Source organism: Rhipicephalus microplus, chromosome 1, assembly GCF_043290135.1.
Source record: "Rhipicephalus microplus isolate Deutch F79 chromosome 1, USDA_Rmic, whole genome shotgun sequence".
NCBI lineage: Eukaryota > Metazoa > Arthropoda > Arachnida > Ixodida > Ixodidae > Rhipicephalus > Rhipicephalus microplus.
Genome location: NC_134700.1, coordinates 222,546,280 through 222,570,276, shown reverse-complemented (window position 1 = coordinate 222,570,276; position 23,997 = coordinate 222,546,280). Strand labels below are relative to the sequence as shown.

At 45.0% G+C, this 23,997-nt stretch overlaps 1 protein-coding gene across 2 annotated transcripts in view; it reads left to right on the top strand.

Moving 5' to 3' along the window:
- LOC119166869 (retinal guanylyl cyclase 1) overlaps nt 1–23,997 on the top strand; it is a 205,713-nt gene that overhangs the window by 144,125 nt on the left and 37,591 nt on the right. For both annotated transcript variants that reach the window (XM_075891432.1, XM_075891433.1), the window contains exons 7-8: nt 17,933–18,076; nt 18,389–18,469. In XM_075891432.1, coding sequence (XP_075747547.1) covers nt 17,933–18,076; nt 18,389–18,469 — 225 coding nt within the window. The remainder of the gene's footprint in view (nt 1–17,932; nt 18,077–18,388; nt 18,470–23,997) is intronic.

Genomic DNA, 23,997 nt, shown 5'->3' with positions numbered 1-23,997 from the left:
AGGAGAGGAGAGATGGGGAGAGGGGTGCATGCACGGTGAGGATGTTCACGCTGCACACCGGATTGAACTCTACCATAAGAAACTTTGCATCTAAAAATATCGAGGTGATTTCCAATTAAATACCATTCATGCACAAGCTCTTGGCACGCGAAGCACTTAAAATTGCCCGACGTGTTCTGCAGCACTAATTGAGAAAGGTGTCTTTTTCCGCATAAAGGGATCCTAAACAACCCAGAGACCGAAATTTAGTTAAAGTGGAGTTGGGCACAAATCTACAACGAACATATGCTTGCGATTTATGTTAAAGTCTTCATATAGGTCTTCGTCTAAGTTAAAGCACTTATATGAAGAGGAAAATTGGTGAGCGAACGTAACTGCCAGTGGCCATGCTGCTACTACGAATGACGATTGGACGAAAGTTTTCATGTCACGGTAAATTTAAGGTCTCACCACAGCCGAAAGGCCTGGAGAAGAGAAGGAATTGTTGCTTGGAATTCGTGGGACACCCGTGGCTCGTCGTACTGCCGAGTTATTATTCTTAATCACAACGTCATTTTTAACTCTGTGTGTACGTTCATTGGGATTTTTTCCATTCATCGGGGGTAATTTAGAGGCCCTTGAAAACATAATGTTCTCTATTAATGACTAAGCGTAAAGACAAATAACTCTTTTACCAATGTTCGGCGTAATTTTTCTGGCTAGACATGGTATTTATTATTTAAAAAAAAAAGCTCGTTTGAGGCATGTTTGGGGCAACGCCCGAAAATCGTGATTGTTGCAACGAGAGTTCAGCACAACACAAGCGCACATAAACAGTCCCTTTGTTCTGTGCATCTATGATTCCTTATCCAGTTCCGTGGCCCTTTTTTACGCAGCTTTCGGAGCACCCTTCGGCAGCTATTCTCCTTCATTCGGATGTTTTGAATGAGAGACACTGTTGCGTACAGTTTCTACTTATTTGTACCAGCTTTAGCGCCAACCACGAGCAAACGTGACAGCCGTATTCGTCGGCGGGAAACATTTCGATTCCGTGTTCCTCATTTTACTTCAATAGCAATTATATGAACACTGTCAGCGGATTTTTGTTATTGCTGTCACCGTCGTTGTCTTGTTTCAAACCTCGAACAAATATATATGGTTGGGTAGAATGTGACAAAAATTTTAATATAGTTAATATTTCTTTTAATTTCACTCCTTACAATTACACATCAATGAATGCCTATACTTTGTTTTGGCTACAAGATATGTGCTACGTAAATACTGCCATGCTGCCATCGTTCAAAACATCATTTTAAAGTAAATAAAAAATGCTCCATATGTCTCAATTTGCCCCAACCCTGCGGGGCAAAACAAGACAGTGTAAAAAAGCATTCCTTCAGTTTCTGCAGAAGAGAGACTCGAAGTTCGTTCTGTGGGCCCTTACGCAGTCTTAAGAAGCCCAGTCTTGGACTCCAATAACTGAATCTGGACATAACGTGGTGTCGTGTTTGCTCCGACACTCCTTGCATGTCAAACACCGCAAGTCTTTCTTTGTGCTAATGTTATCTCTTCTTGAACGCTTGCACCTCTTTGTCTCTTTTTGCCGTTTTTATGCAGAACTACTCAGGTGTTTCATGGCTTTAAACTTCGTACGCTGGGTTTTGTGGGGCAACGAATATAGAACTGTGCTATATTCATATTTTCCAGCACTTTTTTATTTATGATATTGAAGAAACGTTGTTAAAACTCAATCCTAAAATGCATTTGGGAACGACTTGACTTTGAGCTTCCGTTATTTCATTATGCGTCTTTTGAGAGCATCTTTGGAAACATGGAAAAACCTCGATGCAGCGCGAATGGTGGGAGTCTTGTCCGGAACAGCAATCAGTGATTTCCATGTCGTTTTCCTGTCAGGAAGCTTTGCATGACATTATTTTATACGTCTAAACTCTCCTAAACAAATAATCTTAAGATATAGTGAGTGTAAGTTAATGGTTTAATTAACAAGACACTCTAAGGCATTTGAATGCCTTTTTGTCACGTTTTTTCCCTCTCACATTCCAGAACCAACAAAAAAATACACTTTTTCCCGGCCCCAAAACGAACTAAACTTTTGGCGTTATGTAGCTTGTAGTCAAAAGTAACAAAACAAATATTTACGTTGATGTACTGACTGGCGCAGGGGTAGCTTTATGCACGAATCCAAAAATATGGCAGAGCAGAATTTTGCCCCTTTTTGACAGGTCGCGAGCACACTGACACCATCCGCGTAATTTTTCCCGCGCAATCGCTGTGAGCAATCATAACGTTTCACACATGTAAAGGTAGACAAGGACCAGTCTCATTCAGACATTTCGAGCAGGGTGGATACTGGCAATGCAAGGTGCGAAAGTATGCTATAATTTCCTGGTACCTGAGCAGTGACCGTTGTCGGGTCCAGTCCCTATTGAGCTCAACTGAGGTGCCCGGGGAATAAACACACTGGCAGCAACGTTTGCAGCTTCGTTTCCTCGAAGTACCTAATGACCTCGGGCCCATACTTCGTGTTTTGAGGCGGGTTCGGCGATGGTGGTGGTGGTGGGTGGTGGTGGTGTTGTAGCAGGCGGGGTTAGCCTGGCCTGCATGGCCGGCAATTGTTCCACCTGAGCATTTCCTGAATTTGGAAAATGTGACCACGTGTCAGACAGCCCAGTGTCTCGCAGGAAGACTAACAAAATTCGTTGCACGTTCCTCCTAGTTGCCGCGGGTCCTTCAGGAAAGATGATGCCATCAACTGTCCGGTGTCTATGACAGCCTTTTCGCAAGGTGCGGATTATCGCTGCTCTTTGCACATGAAATTGTGGGCAAAGCCAAATAAAATGTTCAATATCTCCAATGTCACCACGCAAGGCACAGAACGGGGAAGCGTATCCCCAGTCTTGAATGACCAGGCCGGGGTGTATGCGGAGCCGGTTCTAATGCGGTACAACAGCGTCGCTTCTTCACGAGAAAGTCCATGAATTACACATGCTTGGTGTGGAAATTTGTAGATCGCCTTGAAATGATTGCGTATCACATCTTTGTTGTTCTGGTAAGTCTTGGGAGTTCTTACTTTTGGAAACGATGTACGTGCTTCGCAAGCAAGGGCATCAGCCTTTTCATTGCCCTCAATGCCAACGTGGGATGGGATCCACTGGAACTTTATACTAAAACTCTTGCCATTTAGGTGTTTGATTAGTGCCAGAGATTGCCTGGTGAACTTTTCTTGAGGTAGGCCACGATGCAGTCTTTGTAGCGCCGATTTGGAGTCCGTCAGCACTACAACATCTCGTGCAGAAAAGGATCACAGTTTTCGCAAAGCCGCCGTAATTGCAGCGCTTTCTACCGTTGTGGACGAAACCACGCGATCCAGGCGGCCCGACCATGACACGCCCAGGCAGGGTATGCAGAAAGCCGCTGCGCAGCTATCCGTCTGTGTGCACACTGATCCGTCGGTGTACACTTGTAGGTGGCCGCGGTACATGGTTTCAAGTGGTCCAGCGCAAGAAATTTTGCTTCCGCGGCTGGAATGGTGCGCTTCGCTGGTAGCTTGGGTACGCTGAAGTTGCACGCAACATCCACAAAAGACCATGGTGGGTCCATAGGGCGCCGTTTAGGCAGTTTCAAGCCTAAATAATGAAATGTGTTTAGTGCCGCGTTGAAATGTGAGCCAGTTCTTGCTCTTAGCCGCCGGAGAAGCGCCGTGCCTGCGAAGGACTCGCCCAGTCTTGACAGCTGCGTCAATAACACCTGAGACGCCAAAACGCGGAGCGGAAGAGACTCGGCTTCATTGGTGACCTTCGTGTTTGAAGCCGCCTGAGGGACTCCCATCGCCAAGCGAAGACCCTTTCTGTGCACTGCCTCTAGGCGTTCGAACTGGCTTGGTGATGGTGATATCAGGGGCAGCTGATAAATGATGTGGCTTGTTATAAGCGCATCATTCAATTTAAGCATGGTCCAAAGCACTGTCCTAGGCACTCAGTCGTGGGCGAAATCCGGTCATACACGATGGCCATCGTCTTCCTTGTTCAAGGTACCAAGTTAATCTTGTACATATTAATCTTTCCATCAGCTTAGATACGCATGATGTAAGAGATGCCGGTCGATATGACGCGAGGCTCGCAGGATCCTTTCCGGACTTTAAGACTGGCACCACCCAAGCTGTCTTCCAAACAAATGGAATCTCTCCCGTGCTCCAGACATGAATAAATATGTCCAAAAGGGCCCTTTTTCGCTCATATGGTAGATTTGTCAGCATTTGATTGCTGATCAAATCGGGACCAACGGCACAGCGTCTTCTTAATTTGCTAAGTGTCATATCCAGCTCTCGGAAGGTGAATGGCGTATCCATTGTGTGAAAAAACTTGGGTGATAGAGGAATTGCCGCTCCTGCTGATCTACCATATATGTACACGTCTGCGAAATCCTCTGCAAGGGTTTGCAAATCTATCCCTTGTTTCAAAGCGAGTGCTTCGAATGGCCTGTGTGTTCGGATCTTCCCAGAAAGACTATTTATTACTGCCCATATCTTTGTCAAGGGCGTAAACGTTGATAAACTCTCACAGAAAGCGGCCCATTGATTTCGTCTTAATTTTTTTGTATGGCGACGAATCACAGCGTTTATCCTGTTATATTCGGTTTTCGCAGACGGATTTCTGTTTGTTCTCATTAATTTCCGCTCCGCCCGTCTACGTGCTGCGCAGAGGTTCTTCAATTTCAAGTCAGGAGCAGGAAAATGGTCGGGCAGTTTCTGCAATGAAGTTGCTGATCGCTTGCTTTGCAACATATCTGCGAACAGCTCACCAGTGTATTTGTCCAACACTTCTCTGTAGGTGTCCCAGCGTGTTACATTGCAGAATTGTCGACCAGCAGTTCGAAATCCCAGGATATTGGTGAAGATGGGGAAATGGTCGCTGCCCATCTTGTCTGGAGCCGTGGTCGATGATACCAGAAGGTCCGTGGAGTGAAGTACAAGGTCCATTGCGCTCCATGAATCTGGTGGCCTAAAAAATGCAGGTTTACCATCGTTCGCCACACATAAGTCGGCAGCATCCGCAGCTGCTAGAAGTTCCTTGCCTCGAAAATCTACACTCTTATCTCCCCAGAGTGGATGGTGCGCGTTAAAATCACCACAGATTATTCGAGGAGCGGGACGTCGAGTGCAAAGGTCCTTTAGGAAATTCTCCATAGAGACCTTTTTTCGTGGGCTTATGTACACCGATACCACACTCAGTTTTCGGTTTCCCAGGCACACTTGCACAACAGCGACTTCCAGTGAGTTGGAACAGAGGTCTTGCACTGGTAAGGCGACGTGAGGGATTTCCCGCCTTATGTATATCATTGCGCTTCTATTTGCAAACGACGTTATGCTCGGGTTGCCGTGTCGGGTGTACCCTGGGAGCGTCCTTGCATTTGGTAGACCGGCTTCGGAAAGGGCTAGAATCGGTATTGGAATGTCGCGCAGGAAAAGGTTGAGTTCGCACAGGCGTTTTAGAAGACCGGCGCAGTTCCATTGCATTATTAAGGGCACTTTTGAAGGACGAAATAGACCAGGTGGGCGAGACATTGCCATTATTCTACTGTGTGTTTGTGGAAGCAGAGCAAAGTAACACTGACTCTAGAGCCAGGACTGCTTCCAACATATCCTTCGTTGAACTCGCGGGCATCTTCGCGACGTGTGAACGTAGCGCGGTGAACAGAGCGCGAATAACATGCTCGAGGTTTTCTTGCTGTTGGCTTCCAGATAGTACTTGACGTGGGCTCAGTGCATCAGCGTAGGTGCGCTTGGCGGACTCTTTCGTGATACAAGGTCGTGCTCGCACTCAGAATTCCGTAGGCAAAGAGTAAAATTTCTTATGCCAAGTAGCAGATGCAGGCTTCGCGAGAATTTGTAGTGACGACTTTATAAACTCGGTCCGAACGAGGTAACGCTATGGCGACTTCCTCCGCCTGCGTTGAGGTGGGAGCCGTAAAAGAAAAACCATACGCATGCGTTGTCCTGTAAAACACTGCTGCCGTATAGCATCCCCTCGGTCCCGGTCCGGCGACGCACACGTAGTAAAACCCTGTTTTGCTACCATACCGTATGTCTAGAATCTGAACGTACGCTTCCCGTCATCCCTGATTCAACTCCGAGTCCATGTTTCTCGGTAGACGCTGTACAAAAAGTTTGTGCCCCGAAATCTCCGTATACACTGAGCGTGTCCTCTGTTTCATGGTCCTGTTGTGTGTATAGGTGAGTGAGAAGTCACCGACCTGATGGCTTCGGCGCAAGCCGAGTGTACTGCTTCACTAGATGAATTTCCGTGAGCTGCTGGAGCGCGTTGATCACGTCAAGTGTGGTCAAACACGTGTCAGATGTGGTAATTGAGAGGCCCAGAGCCCTTTTGGTAGTTTTCCGTATTATACAAAAGGCGCTTGGCGTCGTGTTTTGTATTGCAGAAATAGGAACGCAGTATATCATTCTGCTAGTGACAGAAGCCGAGGAGAGCCGATCGAAGTGCATCCATTTTTAGCAGTCTTCTACGCTTGTTGGAGCCGTGGTGAATCATTCATCCGTGCCACAAATTCTCCGGTCTTTTTTTTTTTTAGTTTGGTGATGGCTGTGTGAATTTCGAGGTGACTGTGAATGTACTGGCCGGGAATGGTGATTTTTCTCTGCCTCGCGAATATGTGCCTCTGAGAGCGTCAGTCAGATTGCGTGTGTTGTCTTTTAGATTTGCTTTGATGTGAAAAAAAGAAAACTCGGATTTAGCTGGCACGCACAGGAGCCCACACACCAATGCATAGGATTCAACAGCGGGAGCAGCCTGTATTGTCGACACTTACGTCTCCCATGCGGGGAATACTATATCCATCAGCGATGGCGTGATTCTTTTATTATTTACCGCTTCCTAGAAACCTCAGTGAAACTGGACGCTCTGTACGTGAAGAGTGTGAACGTGAGCAGAGGCCTCGATTTTCTCTGGCGTGTTTCTAATCGCGATACCCGAATCGCCACAGTAAGAATGGCATCACGTGCAGAGGACAGGCATAGCTACGAAGAACTTGAACGGCATCTCTCATCCTACTCTTGCTTCATTCGGTGTGTTTTTGCGACGTGCCCAAGTATCACTGTCAGCCTCACGGCATGCGGTGTATTCACTTTACGACGGGACGTGGTAGCCACGTTCCTCGCAGATGCGCGAGTCATGCGGGTAACGTGTGCGTCAAGCTTTCTTTCGCTTGCATGTAAGCGTGTGTCCATCGTCTATACCACTGTTGCTCGAATTTATCATTCATTTTTTTATTATATTTGTAACGATGCCGGACTAGCCACGTTTATAGACGTGAGCATGCCGGTGTAAACGTTTTGTTCTCGACTGTCGGGATCACGAAGTCTCGTTCACGTCCGTCTTTTACGAAAATTCTCGCATTTGGGTTAAACTCAATAAGCTGTTCTAACTTTAGTCCTCGAACGTCTTGTCTTCACGTTTACTTACGTCATTGCATTTGTTCGAGCAACACAAATTTTCAGTATAAGATGGAGACTTTAAGAAGTAGAAAATCGCCAAACCAGAAATTTCGCGGGAAAAGGGCATTTCGACAAGAAGATGTGCTTTTGCTATAGAGCCCTTAAACAGACAAGTTCTTTTCTTTGTTCAAACGTCGGCTCCTATTTCGACGACTCCTCATCAATTTGAGCCTGTTTGTGTGGTTCAGCCTCCACATGCATTCCAAAATAATGTTTTTTTTAGAAAGATATGCTTAGCATTTCTTTAATGCAACCATGTTATGCCGTTTTAAAATGAAAATTTGTTAGCAGAAGTGTTACTTACTTGATCAATCGATAATTCAATCACAATGCTCCGTTTATTCTTGCCGAAGTGCCAACTTGCCTCTATTGAATCGTAATCTGACTCAGCCAGTTCCTCAATTTAACTGAGAACATTAAGCGAGCGTCTACGAGACTCTAAGTGACAGAAATTACGTCAGTACGCGTAATTCTCACAACGTGCGAGTTTGCGTTTTGATTACTCTCAGCGCGGGCGCCAGACCCCGCAGGGAAGGTTCTTTTATCGTGTCATAATTGTCGAACAGCCACCTTCCACAATATGTTTAAAATAGCACTTCAAACGTAACCACGATGGTCCTCCCAACTAATCAAGCAGTCATAAAATATAACTCCCAAAAAAATAGGTTGATTTTCTTTTCTTTTAGGGTAGAAAGGCTTTGCACAGAGGACGAATAACATTTGCATAGAAAGAAAGTCGCATGTTATCAGTGAGGAGTCAAATGTATAGTGGTGCAATTTCTGTCCCGTACAGTAACCATAAGAGAGAAAAAAAAAAAGAAGAAAAACTTCAAATGCTAGGACGTTGAACGAATGGGGCCCTACTATTCTGGTACAAAACAGTTTGCCTCGCTCCGACGATAAATGGTGCTTTTCAACCTTGTAGCCGTTCTATCTAGCAAATTATACATTCACTGACTCAGTAATCTTCTTCTTACTCGTATGGAGGTTTCTGTCATCATTAACAAATCACTATGAAATGAAGAGAAAGTTTCAGTCGAAAGAAAAACTGGTGGATCTACTACGGGGAATAACTTTAGAAATATGTAGAACAAAACTTCATCGATGTTTTCCATTGAGACTTTGTGGCACTCTTTGTAAAATTCAGGGTTGGCATGTTTGTGTATGCGTGTGCGTGCGTACATGCGTCCGTCTGTCTTTTCATCAGCAAAATATTCAATATGCTGCCATCAAAAGTAATAATTTGGACGAAGGAAAGAAAACTATGAACTACATTTTATTCACGGCGATACACAGGTGTGTGGAACACAATATTGTGAAGCAGGAGAGACAGGTTAAAGCAACTACAATGTGGCATACATATGTTAAGTTTCAAATATGCGTACAATAGGAAAAACTAATTACAATTTGCTCATACAAATTTGTAACAGCAAATGGTAACAAATAAAAAATCCGAGTGCAAAAACAACACAATCTCAGGCGAGTTATTCATCTTTCTGAGTCCATAAATACCCTATTCAATTGACTGTGTGCAGGATCATCCGAAGCTGAATCACAGCTGCCGTCGGTATCCTCCGGTTCTTTACTCGGTTTTCATAAAATTATGTGTAGAAATGGCACTTTCATATTAACGCCAAACAACGAAAAATAGAAGTAGCTCTGTAAAGTTCCCGACAGTTCTATTTTTTCTATGTAGTTGTTACCGTAACTATCCGCCATCAGGTTGCTGATAGCCCCGCTTTTACCGACGCTAACTCGGCCCAACAATGGCCGTGCCGTTCAAACAAATAAAAATTCCGCGTAAGAGTGTGTGTGCGTGCGTGCGTGTGTGTGTGTGTGTGTGTGTGTGTGTGTGTGTGTGTGTGTGTGTGTGTGTGTGTGTGTGTGTGTGTGTGTGTGTGTGTGTGTGTGTTGTGTGTTGTGTGTTGCTTTCACACGTTCATGCGTGCTCGAACAACTTCGTCTGTCATAATAGTGTCCTCACGTGTTTTGCTGTACCAGCTTTGTGGTACTGCTGCAATTACTTTACAGAGTTGTCTTCCAACAGTCCTCGCGAAAATAATCTGGAGGCAGTTTCTCGCGGCTCCATGAAGTCGGTCCTTTGATCGCCGACCGTGTCACTTGCCTGTGTTCTCGCTCTTTTGCCAGAAACGCTTTTCTTGTTCTGGTAACGACGTTGGCGCTTTCTATTGGATTTTACTTCTTCGCCGTCTTTTTGCGATGTCTCGAAATACACATAAAACACAAAGTAGCTAATTTAATGCTTGTGAAAATATTTCTTATGCTTTCTTTCTTGAGGCAGTGGTGATAAATGTTCTGACCAAGGTTTCCTAATCAGCGTTTCGGGGCTTTGCAAAGTAACAGTACGCTGGACATATGTTTTACAGTGAATTTATTAAAGCCAAATTCAGATGGGTCTGTTGATGTTCACAGCATAGCGAAGAAGGGAGAAGAACAGGGTAGAGAGCATAGCAAAGTCGTGGGAAAGGTACGCTGGAGATGAGAGTGGTAGGGACCAGGTGTACGAGAGGATAAGGCAGAGCATAGACATTTGTAGTATGTAAATCAAGAGTGTGCGAGAAAGAAACAGAGGTTAGGGGGAAGGAAGATACGAAAAAAAAAGGTTATAGCACACTTTGTGTACTATAGCAATGGTGAGGGGTAGACAAGTGAGGGTAACAAAGCAACGCCGTGTTACCGCCTTAACAATTTACGCTTCCTGCATCTATCACTACACCTTATTTGCATTTCAGGGCATGTATTTATTCATATTTGCAAGGTGTTTCAGCTCGCGAACAAAGGAAAAAAGGACAGGGTAGACAGAAAGAGCGCTGACTTCCAGAAAGAGCGCTGACTTCTGTCTACCCTGTCCTTTTTTCCTTTGTTCGCGCGCTGAAACACCTTGCAAATATAACTACGCACCAACTAGCCCAAGCTTCCACCCTTGTATGTATTTATTCTTCTGATCATGTCGATGTGAACAATTTCATCATTAGTGCCTCACTTTGGATTTTTTTTTTTGTTTTACATGGACGTTGCGTTTTTTTTGTATGGTTGTTTGTCAGCCAACGAAGCGGCGATAAACGACACAAAACAGAACAAACCACCGTTCCTTTCTAGTGCGTTGTGAAAGGCAGTCGCGTACGAGTAAATTTTTCGGTACAGCGGGGAGGGTAGCCGCCATTGGAAGTCATCATCGTTAAGGCCGCCACTTTCGAGGAGAGATCCGAATTCGAGTGAAAGGTCGTCGCACGACAATCGAGCCGGGTGTCGCGAACGAAACGAGTCAGAAGCCGAAGGGCGCTTAATTATCTCGCGCCGCGTATCACCGAACAGGAGGCTTCCACCGAAAAACGCCGATCGCATTTACAACGATTGCCACACGAGCGCGGATGCTCTGGAGCCTTGATCTATCGAGGCTGCTGCGGCGTACGGGCTTGGTGCTCATCGCCCAAACGCATTAGTGTTTGACGTACTCTCCTCATCTTTCCACTCTTCATCTTGCTAACTTTTCAATCCCGGCATCTTCTCTCCTTCTTTCTTCATCTTCTTATTTCTATCTCGCTCTGTCACTCACTTTCCACCTCATTCTACCTCATCCTGTCCTGTCTATCTATCTATCTATCTATCTATCTATCTATCTATCTATCTGTCTATCTATCTATCTATCTATCTATCTATATGTCAATCTATCTATCTATGTCTGTCTATCTATCTATCTATCCATCTATCTATCTATCTATCTATCTATCTATCTATCTATCTATCTATCTATCTATCTATTAATCTATGTCACTCTTTGCCTTGTTCTGTTACTCTTTCTTCCTTTCTTTCTTTACGTCTCCTCATCATTCTCCTCCTCCTCTCCTCGTTCTCTATGTTCCTCCAAGAACGCTCGAGTGGTGACGGATAATGAAACGCCCTTAACGAGCCGTCTGAAGCGCAGGCCACCATCACACTGCGCGACGAGCGAAACGAGGCCTCCGAATGCGCCAGCTATTTCCCTATACACTGTCACGGCGGAAAAGTGTGCCGTAAGTTATGGCATAACCAAACGTAACGACGACAATGCTAAAGCACGAGATAGTGGTGCAGCTCCGTGCGGGCCCCCTAAACGGTGCCCTTGAGCCGCATAAATATTGCGAAGCACGAGATAGAAGTTGCCGAGTTCCCGGTGATAGATTGCAGCCATTCGTCTTGTAGAAGTCTCTTCGGCGCTTTGCCGTGGGGAACAACTTCCCCCTTCTCTTTTTCTTCGTTTTCATTCTTATCGTTCGGATCATCATTATTGTCATTTTTGTTTTTTCATGTTCAGTACAACATGCGCTCTCGACTTCCTAAATTACTATCTCGTTCTTTTTTCTGTGTCGAGGGAGTTTTCGGAGCTACAACAAACAAAAGCCGGCCGCTTTGCTTAGAGTGTTGCTTATTCTTAATTAGTTGTGATAAACTGGCAATTAAGGCTTTTTAATGACCTCCTGATCTAAATGAATGCTCAGTCGTATGGGTAATACAATGAAGTAAATGCAGAAAATGAAACGCTGCATAAGTTGCGCATTGACTTTTGCGAAAATTATTCCCAAGAGGCCCTTATGCATTCTCCTAAGATTACTTGAAGGCGAAAACCTTTTTTCTTCTCAGTCAGTGTACTGGTCCTCCACTGCCTCCCTCTGAAAGCTTTCTGCCTCTAACGTGGCATTGCATTGCCTCCGAAATTGTGGACATTGTTATCCTTTTTGCATAGAGTTTCACACAATAATACCATAGACGAGAATCTGGCGCTAGTGTCTACACGGGCTCCTTCAGCGGCGCTTATACCCCCATGGGAATTATGGGAAGTAAAGGCTTCGAATCTGCTTCGAATAAATTACGTTCTTAAGATTCGCGACGCTTCTGTTCCGAGTGTAAAACAAAGTGATATGAACTGATATTTAATTGAAATTTGCTTCATTTATTTCCACGCATACTTTATTACAAACGGTTTTTGTGACGAGGCGGCAAGAGTGAAACCTAGGCAAAATAACCATCAGGACATCTCTGCCATTGCGTTCCAAATTTGGCATCAAGATTTATTGAAATATTTTTTATAACACTCGAAAACAAGCATGCTTGTTTTTCTCACGAAAGTACGCAGTATGTCTTTGTGGAAATAACAGTACAGTATTATGCGAGAAAACCTAAACGTTTCGTCTTCTGCGATGCTAGGTGAGTCTGTCCAAGGGGTCTGCCCCCAATATACCTATTGTTTTGTTGTGAAGTCGAGTCGGAGGAGCATAACTATGCGTCTACTTAGCTTCATCATCGTTTTGCAGTCGAATTAAAACGAGTTTAGGCAAGACGCGCTCGTCAATAAACGTGAACTCGATGCAATATCCTGCACTGGTATTCGATGCTACATCTATGCGCAGCGCTGAGTGGCCGACGCTTCGTTTAAACTGTCTAATGCGACTCGTAAATCTCCAATGTCGCAGCAAATTTCACACCTAGTGGTCTTAAGACTCTTTGGACAACAATGGCGCTGCTGCAGTGCTTTTCACCGCACCCCACTACCCGCACTGCACGAAGAGCGAAACTGAAACTATAGAAAAAAGTTTGTAGACAGTTCGCTAGTTAACCCTATCCAATTCCAAGCCTGCACTTCCCATAATTCCCATGGAGGTACACGATCGCAGCGCCGCACTCCTCTCTAGGTATTATTGTGTGAAACTCTAGGCCTTTTTGCACCTTATCTGGCTTTGATGCACTGCCTCCGCGATCAGCCCACCTTTGGTCAAGCAACGAGGTCATGTGATGACGTCATAATGGGACGTCATGACCAGAGTTATTCAATCATATGAGTTGGGAAACTCCCCATAGGCTCCATGTATCAAAATCCGAACACGCAATCATTCCAGATGCCGGGAATGTAAAGATTTTTGCGCCATCTGTTGATCAGCACACCAACTATTATACGCATTATTTTGTGTTTTGTATTGCCATTTCCAGATGGCACGACAGTGTGCTAGTTCCCGCAAAGTCGGCCAGTTGCGTGACCGGCTTTCGGAACGCAGTTTCGCACCTGGTATGATTGAATAACTCAAATCATTACTATGTAATGTTGACGTCACAATTCTGGTCACTTCCGACGTCGTGATGATGTCATGTAGCGACGTCGTCCTGGCGGAATGCTGACGCCGCCAACGCTGCCTGCCACTTCTTGTGTTTGATGAAGCATCTGAAGGTAACTAGATAACCATACACTAAAAACAAAACACAAAGAGCGTCCTTGTAACATTGAGTTGACCACAAGTAACGCGTTGATTTATGTGGAAAGTTAAGGCATATATTCAAGTGCGCAAACGACTGGGTGTTGTTAAAGAAACCGCTATTAGCGCCTCCTCCATGAGACTTCATTGACGTGTTGGGTATTCACTGAACATGTTGATTCCACCTCTTTACCGGATCACACTCAAAAAGTTAATCATTTTCGAAGCAGATGACATTGAACCCCTCCTTGCTGGTCTGTTATCAGCCTTATCTTTCATTGCAGTTTCACTTATTTGTTGTGACACTGCGTCAACATCTCTCGAAACGCAGGTAAAACACAATGGAATCTTTTTGGTGGTTTGCGAAAATGCCCCTTATGCCTTCAGTCGGGTACTGTCGTAATAAATGCTTGGTGCTGTTCTGCTCGAGCTCTGGTCAAGTTAAGCGCAAATATGAAAGCTCAGAGGCGACATGCGCGGGACAGGGAGGCAGGAGGTTATGTGGGCCGGTGATATGACAAATTTTGCGGAGATAACTTTAATGAAGCAAGCACAGTACCGGGTTATCTTGAGCAAAAAAAAACATCAAAGGGGCCTTTGCCTTGAAGTGGGTGTAGTCAGGCTGATGGATCGATTTGAATTTAATCGACATACATAGCTTAGCGTTACAGCATTAGATGTATTTTATTTTATTTCACAACTTATAGTTTCAAAATTGTGATTAAAACATCGATACGTTCGTTCTTTTTTGCAGTACGTTGCTCAAAACATTTTGTGGCGTCGTTCGTTGTCATCAGTGAAAAATTTGGGTGTATCTCAGAGATGCAGCAGTACAGTGTCAACCTGTCTCACGGTATTCACTTCTTATTCGATATAAAAATAGAACGCGCCACTTGAACGCAATATGGGAACGTAAAATGAATTAATAAAACGCCAACCTAAAAACAACGACGCGGCTAAGTATATCGTATGAATACAAGCGTGGAGCGAAACCTAAGAGAAACGGGACATTTACGATCAATTGCTGGAAAGGTCAGCGTTGGTTACTTTATTTACCAGCTGACACATATTGAGGTGACCTTGATGTCCACCTAATGCGATATGTGTTCTGTTTCACTAAACGTGAATGATCTCGTGAGACGCTTTTATTATGGTGCGATAGAGAAAAATATTTTCTCATATTATTAAATTACTTTGTCGCAATACTGAAATGACCACGCTTGTCGAGAAAGCACGCGCGAAAATAAATTCTGGGTGGCGACACATTTTTGAAGTCAGCCCATGACATCTTGGATTTCGATAGCGCCTACTATAACCTACGTAGTTTCTGGTCATTAAAACTAAAATACAGTGTCCTCCGGTGGTACAATATACTTGACATACCACGTCTCAGGTGATTTCATTGGCCCAGTGCCACTAGAAAACTAAAATTAAACTCTGGCGTCCGCGGCGTGGTGCCTGGAGATTTCTTCGGCCTTGACTTTAACGCGATAGCGTTAAAGAGCCCGTATCGCAGAGTGTCCCGGCGTTGATGTCGGTGGTTGTGAGTGAAAAATCATCATCTTTGCGTGACCTAGAAATTGGCCTTCTTTGTGTGACCGAAAAATTGAGAAACATGCAAATAAAATAAATAATGAAACATTCCGGGTCTGAGTGGGAATCGAACCCTGGTCGTTTGCGTGGAAGCGGGTGTTCCACCACACGGCCACACCTTTTTTTTCTTTTTTATGGTACTTATTTATTTTAAACGTAGCTGTAATGCAAATACACACAAATAACTATTATGTGCATTATTCTTCTATCGCGACACAGTGGTGAGTACACAGCACCCAAGAGTTCACCATCTCTAAAACGAATACATCTAACAACGACCTTTTCTGAACATACCGGTGAATACGGTCTTGTGTTGCTGAAACGGTACCGTTTACGGGCAACTGCATTGTCATTGCTCGACTAGGTAAAAATTCCGATGTAAAGTTCCGTCTCCGTCGGGCTCTTTGGAAACTTGATTCCGTCCTTTCCAGCAATAAAAAGTTTACCACTCGTGTGTGTAACGCATTTACTAATTGTTTTAAGACTGATTTACCTTTATCTACTGTCTGGGAGAGGATCAAACAAGAGGTGCGTTCTCTTGCACAGTGACGCCTCTGCTTGTGAATACAGTGAAAATAACTTCCTCTGCTTGGTAATTCAGTGAAAGTAACTTTTATGCTTTACAAAAACACGTGTCCTGTGTGCATGTTTTACAGTACAGCATAATATAATGCCGTAATAATGCCTGAGACAAGCGTATATACTGCCAGCAGGCGTCAGAACATGAGATTATTGCAATGTCTTCATAGTTTAAAGCCATCAACCACTACAAAAGGCACACACGCTCCTGCACCCTTAAGGCCACGTAGTGGGTACGTAGCAAGTTCGAAAAGATTTCATATACTAAGTGTTTGAAGTACGCTCTAGGAACAAAATATTGCTATCCCGATCATCTCTTGAAGGCGAAGCTTAAGGCACCCCCAACTCTTCTTATAACCCATAGTAGTGAAATTTAAGACAATAGGACTCTCATAGCACAAATTATCAATCTAAGCTGATTCATTGTTTGAGTTCAGTGTTCTCTTGAAATTATCAGGAATGTACCTGCAGCAAATAAAAACTATCGCATGGGGAAATGCCCCACATGTTTGTTTACATCAATACACAAAAAAGCTAGTTACGACACTGCCTCACAAAAATGACAATAAAATTAAAGCAAATCAACTATATCCGCCGACAGTGAATGTGGTTTCATGTAAGAACCGATATCCAAATATACAAAGCGTCCATTCTATTTCATTTTGTATTTGTATCGCTTGCTGATACAACAGGCGGCGGGAAGGGAACAAGACAAAATCTTACACGAGTTTCGCTACGTGAATCATTGAAACAGCGGCATTTGTGGGTAGATATCGATGGCCGCCAAAGTTACAGGAGATTTCCATTAGCTCCAACGGGGCGGAGCCCGATGTACTTACTGACGAAGACTGGCTTTTTTCGAGACGTGTGTCGGGTGGCCGATATAGCTTCCTTCATTTTCCTGGCAGATTACTTCATTTTCGTTATGATGTGAAGACAGTGTAACCGTTAGCAACCTCAATGTATTAATAAGTGTCTACCGGGGAGGTAATTAATGAGGCCACTGTGCTTCTCCCATTATCGTGTCTTCTATGTTTACGTTGCGTTGAAAACGAAAGCGCAGGTATACTAAATAGTGTGCACGTTACTAGCACGGAAAATTAATTTTTCTTACGTATGTAGGCTCGGTCATGTAAAATTATTTGGATCCTGTCGACGTGTGCTGGAATTTAATGGCGTGCAAAAAGAAGAAAGCAAAGCAACACAACAGGATTGGGTATGGGTATAGCAACCTGCGTGAGAGAGATATATAGAGATAGAAAAATAGAAGTGTATAAGAGAACGAAAAAAAAAGACGGGGGACAGCGCCAAAGTTTGAGGTGTTCGGACAAGGCCATGTGCGAATGCCTCTGGACAGCGTCCCAGTAGCGCCTGCGCCGAAAGCACTTCATCTTGCTTTCCGTATTCTAAAGTGCTTGTCTCTGTCAGGAAAATTGGGGACAATGGCATAGCAAGTGATCCATTGGTAAGAGGCGCAAAGATTGCATGCCGTACTGGCAGTCATGCTGATTGATGTTATACATGCCTTAATGAAGGCAACTCGAGCTAAGCTGATAAAAAGAGAAAGCTTAGCTTCAATGAAGGCTGGATGGAGGTAGGGGTTGCAGTGAGGGGCTCAATGTTATGCGATCCATTAAATTAATAAAGGCCGTGGTACAGCCTTATCAACAATGAAGCTAAGCCATGAGTCAAATTGTTCTCTGTTCAGCTATGCTTACATTTCTTTTGCAGGCTATGGCATAACTTGCGCACAATATCTGTAGCCACGCGGTGCCATACTCAGGCATCGCCATTTATAGCTGCAACACTTTTAACCGATTCCGTCCGCGGCAATGTGTCAGAGAGCATTGAAATCTCAGGCTATCGCGTGCATCCGCAACCTCTGCCACCTGCTATAGAGCCGCTTTACGCTACTAAATCTTTCTCTGAGTGTGCACTACTCTTTCTGTAGCTTTCACTTGACAGAGTTTGAATATGAAAGAGCATGTTGATGCCTTCCACGCAGGCTTTCGATGGTTACTACTTCGAACGTCCAGACATACTGAAAGGCTCCCACGATTCCCTCAGGCAGGTACACACCAACAGCAGCCTTCAGAGTCTGCACGCCAGCCTCGACGAAAGGCCTAATTGTGCAAGGCTAAAGGCGAAGGTTTGTACTTGTTTATATAGATTGTTCTCTTAGTACTCATTTTCAATCTTTATTACCTTACAATTCAGGGGCCAAAATTTGTGCCTTCTAGCCTTTTTCAGGAACAGCATTTCAGTAGACAAATGGCCACTTCTGACATTTTAATTGTCGCTCTAAACTTCTTACGTTCGATGTACTTAATTGGGCCACTCGTCAACATCGTCATTGTTCAAATTTTATTGCTTAATAAACTTAAATACTATTTTGTCATATTTACATTGTCTATAGTTAATTGTCATTTGCTTTATGGCTTATTCATCCATTTTGTTGCAGGGAGATACAGTTTACCTAAAGTATCTCATAGTCCATAGCGCCTTCGAGATCAAGACGAAAGCAATGAAGCAACTTCAGATAGTAAGTATTACACTGCTATTCACTGCCATTTCACTGTGATCTGTCTGCTTTTGATTGGATTGCATATGAGTAGTTCATTTTTCATTCAGCCAAACACAAAGTGCCAATCTTGTGCATTTTCGCACAGACCACAACTCCATGATTACTAGTCTTTCTCCCAATTTTTAAGTGATCTGTGCGTTCGCAGCAAGCTGTGATTCTTGTCTTTGAATTAATGATCTAGTAACTGGTAATACAAGTGACATTACATATCATGAGTTCATTGCCAGATCACTTCTACAAAGCATTCGAGTCTACGCATGAGGTCCAAAACTGTAAGTGGATTCACTGGGAACAAAGGCGCGTTGGTCTCCTCGAAAGAGATATGTTTATGCTTGGAGAAGAATGCGGGTGTTCGACTAATGGGCAGGTGTCTTCCTTGACATCTTTTCCTTGCTACTCAGAATGCCACAGGGGCACACGGATACAGCTATTGACCTTGATATTGAGCTTTGTAAAGCATGCTTTGTTGCACAAAAGTTCTTTATGTGGCAAAGCCAGCTCTACAATTTAAAAAAAACTAAAATTTTGCAGTGCGCATAACAAAAGGAGTCGGTTAAACGGGGAGAGGGCTGTGGTTCACTCGGTCTTTTGACCACCCTCCCCGTCTAGAAGTATTATCATCGCAAGTTAGCAAGTTACGGTGCGAATTTATTGTTGACATTTTATTTGACATCGAAGCTGTTTACGTCGACCGTTCGTCCAAGCAGTGTAAATAAAAAAACTACCATCATTATCACCATCCAGGATGCTCTTTTTTGTCGTCTACTTCCTCTTCGTCTGCTTCATTCCCAGAACACGTGCGCCAACCCATCTGATGTCGGATGCGATAACTCTGATAGGCGAGAGAATGAGTGCAGCGACAACGAAAGAAAGTCACAGCTTTGCCACAAAGGCGAAGCAATGAACGCAACAAATTGGAAGGTCACGCGCAGAATGGCAAGCAGATCGAAACGCTCCAAGCGTTTCTCACGCACAAATGACGCACCGAACGTACTCACGGGTACAGATGAACGCGAATAAGCGTCCCAGGTGTTACTTCGCTGTGTCTGAAAATCGCGTCCTTTTCGCAAACGGATACTGTGCAATGACTGCAGTCACCTTTGCGCGCCCGGTAACAACAACAGAATTATTCCCGTGAAAGCCCAAGGCAGCCAAGGCGTATGATTGTCCCCACCGAGGGATAAGCAAGCGCACGCGTGAGCATCCACCCGGCCCTGTCCGCGGGGCAAAGTACGAGTGGGAGATGAAAGTGCGCGCCACCGCGTCGTAACGATTTGGCGACGCGTGCTCATTGCGTTATCTTGCTGGCAATGCTGAAAACACGATAGTTTCCCCCGAGATGCCCATCACCAGTGGTAAGTGGTAGATATAAATAGCTTGCCGTTTGAACCTTAAAGGAGGTGCTGCTTCGTGGTTCAGTGGCTAACGCCTCGCACTCACGATTCATAGGTCCGACGTTCGACGTTCTATTTCGCGCGCCGGAGTTTTTTTCTTGATTATTATTCTTTCTTGCGTTGTCATATATATATATATATATATATATATATATATATATATATATATATATATATATATATATATATATATATATATATATATATATATATATATATATATATATATATATATTAATGAGATATAACAGACACCCAGAAGGCTAGGCGCATCACTCCCAAATTTGGTAGACTTGCCAACGAAGGTCGTAGGTTCGATTCCTGCTCACAGTTGGTAATTTTTTCATCCACTTTTCTGTCTTCTTATTTACATTCCATTGGTTTTAATAACTTCCCCTGTACATTCCTTGGCATTACTGTCTGTTATATCTCATTAATATTGTGTTAAAACAAGGAAAAACGAGCCCTTAGGTATACACTTCTTTCCCTTATATATATATATATATATATATATATATATATATATATATATATATATATATATATATATATATATATATATATATATATATATATATATTGCTACGATACTGAGGGGACGCGTGGAAGAAGAGGAGAACGAGGTTGGCACGAGCGGTGATCGGCCAGATCCGTGGACTCACGCATTCATCATTTTCCTGTAAATAAAGGCATCTCACCGTAACAAAATTGGTGGAAGGTGCGGGGTACAGCGGAGCGATCCCAAGCGAACGATCACGGAAGCGCTACCTCAAGAACTACGCCGAAGCCGCCGACTGGCTGGTCTACCACCGCTCTCTATGGATACGATTGCTGACGGCGACACCACGCACTCTTTGTCTGGCGCAACGTGGCCCCGACACATAGTACCACGAAGCTTCTCTGGGAGGGTCGGAGAAGACGTCGACGAATGGCTGAAACACTTCAACCGTGTGAGTAAATACAATTGTTTGGATGCCGCCTCCCGGTTGTCCAACGTTGGATTATTTCTTCAAGGAACGGCGTTAGTGTGGTTTGAAAACCACGAAGAAACAATAACGACCTGGGAAGCGTTTGAGAAAGAAATAGCGAGCTGCTTCGGGGACCCATTGATGAAGAACCGCGCTGAGCAAACTTTGATGCAGCGTGACCAAGTCCCCGGTGAAACATGCACAACGTACATTGAAGAGATTCTGAAATTGTGCAATTCTGTAGACCCACGCATGAAAGAAGATGACAAGGTATACGGCATATCCTCAAAGGGTTTGCTGAGGATGTCTACAATTTCCTCATCAGCAAGGCCACCTTGGCGTCTGTAGCGGACGTAATACAACACTGCCGCACGTTTGAGACCCAGAAGGCTAGGCGCATCACTCCCAAATTTGGTAGACTTGCCAACGTCACCACCGTTGCAAGTGTCGACGTCCCTCCAACATCCTCCTGTAATCTTGCCTCAATGATCAGGCAAATCGTACGCGAAGAGCTTGGACGACGTGATGCTGTCAACCCACCGAGGGCACCTGCTATCAACACCTCCCCGCCATACGACGCAATGTGCGCTGCCGTTGATGCCACGCTATATGATGTGCCCCAATCAAGAGCACCAGAGCCTCCAACCGACAACTTACATCATCGCCGTGGTTTCCAGAACGGCTTCCGCCAACCACCTACAATGGTGTCTTCGTGGGACGATCATGGGCACATGGCACCTCATGGAAGGTTTGGCGACGTGCGTGAGGCCCATGTGTGCTATAACTGTGGTTTCCGTGGACATGTGGCTCGATTCTGTGGTCAAAGGCGTCGCCCCCAGCAGCGCTACTACGAAAGATCATCAGCTTCTTCTCGACAAGACCGCTGGCGCGGTGGTATGCGCTCAATGCGGGACGCGTACGTTGGGGACGGCTTCCAGCAAACGACCCACAGTGATACACATGTAGGACGCAATTTCCACCGGAATTTACGCAATGACTCGCCTTCCTCCATGCGAAGCTTGACGCCCCCCCAGAACACGCCGGTTCCGTTCCCCATTTCCTGGTCGACGCGTCACCTCCCCGCCTCCGGGAAACTAGGTAGTGCGGCCAATGGAGGTGAGGTCGCCGAACATTTTTCACTACATCCACCTATGCCTCCACCCGTTTTTATGACGCAAAATAGGGTCCCCGTGCTTATTGATGGACTTCCTACGGTGGCTTTGATAGATACTGGAGCAGCTGTTTCAGTGATGAGTCTTAACTTCAAATTGCGGCTAGGACATAAAGTGATGTTTCGCTGGGACAGTTGTGCATCATTTCGTGCAGTGAGCGGGGAGACACTGTGCCCGATCGGTGTGTGTGTTGTTAGTGTCACTTTGGGTGACAAGGTCTTCGAGGCTGAATTCGCTGTCCTGACCAGCTCCACCCATGACATCATCTTGGGGATCGATTTTCTACGCGAGTGTGGGGCTACTGTAGATTGCGGTGCTGGAGAGATTATGCTATCGGCATTTACTGACGATCCTAGGCACTGTCAAGGATCTATAACCGTCATTGAGGCTGTTGTCTTGCCGCCCAACTCGATGAAGACCATACGCGTTGACGCCTCTGCCTCGGACGCCAGAAAATTTGATGTTCTTGTGGAGCCCATTCCTCTCAATTGCGCCAAGAAAAAATGTGCTCGTTCCACATTGTGTTCTGTCGATCAGTGATAGGCGATCGGCCTTATGGGTGCCGAACTATTCAAATGAACCTGTCATGCTACCCTGTGGAATGCGACTCGCCCTCTTCAAACAAAATGCGACCAGTTTTATTGCATCTTTAAGCGACGAGAGCATAGATCCTATTCGTGCACCGTACCATACAGAAGCCAACTTTCTGAGTATGGTAAACAAGTCGCTATCATCAGAAAAACGTCAAGCTTTGGTCGAAGTCCTTGCAAAGCACGCTACTATATTTGACTTTGCGCAGAATGAAGAGCAAATAAGTGTACCCGAGTCGCGTACTCGCCATGAGATTGACACAGGATTCGCTCACCCTATCCGGCAGAAACCACACCGTGTCTCATCTGCGGAACGCAAGGTCATTGCTCAACAAGTAGAAGAGATGTTAAAGAAAAGGGTCATCCAAGAATCGTGTAGCCCTTGGGCTGCCCCTGTCATTCTTGTCCGAAAGAAGGATGGTACATGGCGATTCTGCGTGGATTACAGACGGCTCAACTCTGTTACTAAAAAGGATGTCTACCCGCTTCCCAGGATTGATGATGCCATCGATTGTTTGCATTCGGCATCGTACTTCTCCTCCGTAGATTTGAGATCTGGTTATTGGCTAATCCCCATGCACCCAAATGACAAAGAGAAAACGGCCTTCGTAACCCCAGATGGTCTATTTGAATTCAATGTAATGCCATTTGGCCTATGTAACGCTCCAGCCACCTTTGAGCGCTTCATGGACTCTGTGTTACATGGACTATAGTGGGAAGTTTGTCTTTGCTACCTGGATGGCATTATAATTTTTGGCCGTACATTCGATGAACACAACCATCGCCTAGACATTGTTCTCGCCTGCCTTGAGAGAGCTAAGCTCACCCTGAACTCTAAGAAGTGTCACTTTGGCAGCCGTGAGACTCTCGTTCTCGGTCACCTGGTGGACAAGCAGGGCGTTCGACCCGACCCCCAGAAAGTTTCTGCAGTCAGCAGCTTCAAACAACCTCAGTCGGTACGAGAGTTGCGAAGCTTTTTGGGCCTATGCTCGTACTTCCGTCGCTTCGTGCCCAGGTTCGCTGACCTCGCTTACCCTTTGACGTCCCTACTCAACAAGAACGCACATTTTCGGTGGTCAGCGGAATGCGAGTCGTCTTTTTCGCAACTGAAGTTTGTTCTTACGTCAGGGCCCGTACTTCGCCACTATGACCCATCTGCTGCCACAGAAGTTCATACCGACGCCAGTAGTGTAGGTATCGGCGCCGTCTTGGTCCAACGCCATGGAGCTGCTGAACACGTCGTTGCCTAAGCCAGTCGCTGTTTAACTAAACCGGAGCGAAACTATACTGTCACAGAGCTGGAATGTCTCGTGGTCATATTCACCGTGCACAAGTTTCGCCCTTATATCTATGGACGCCGAT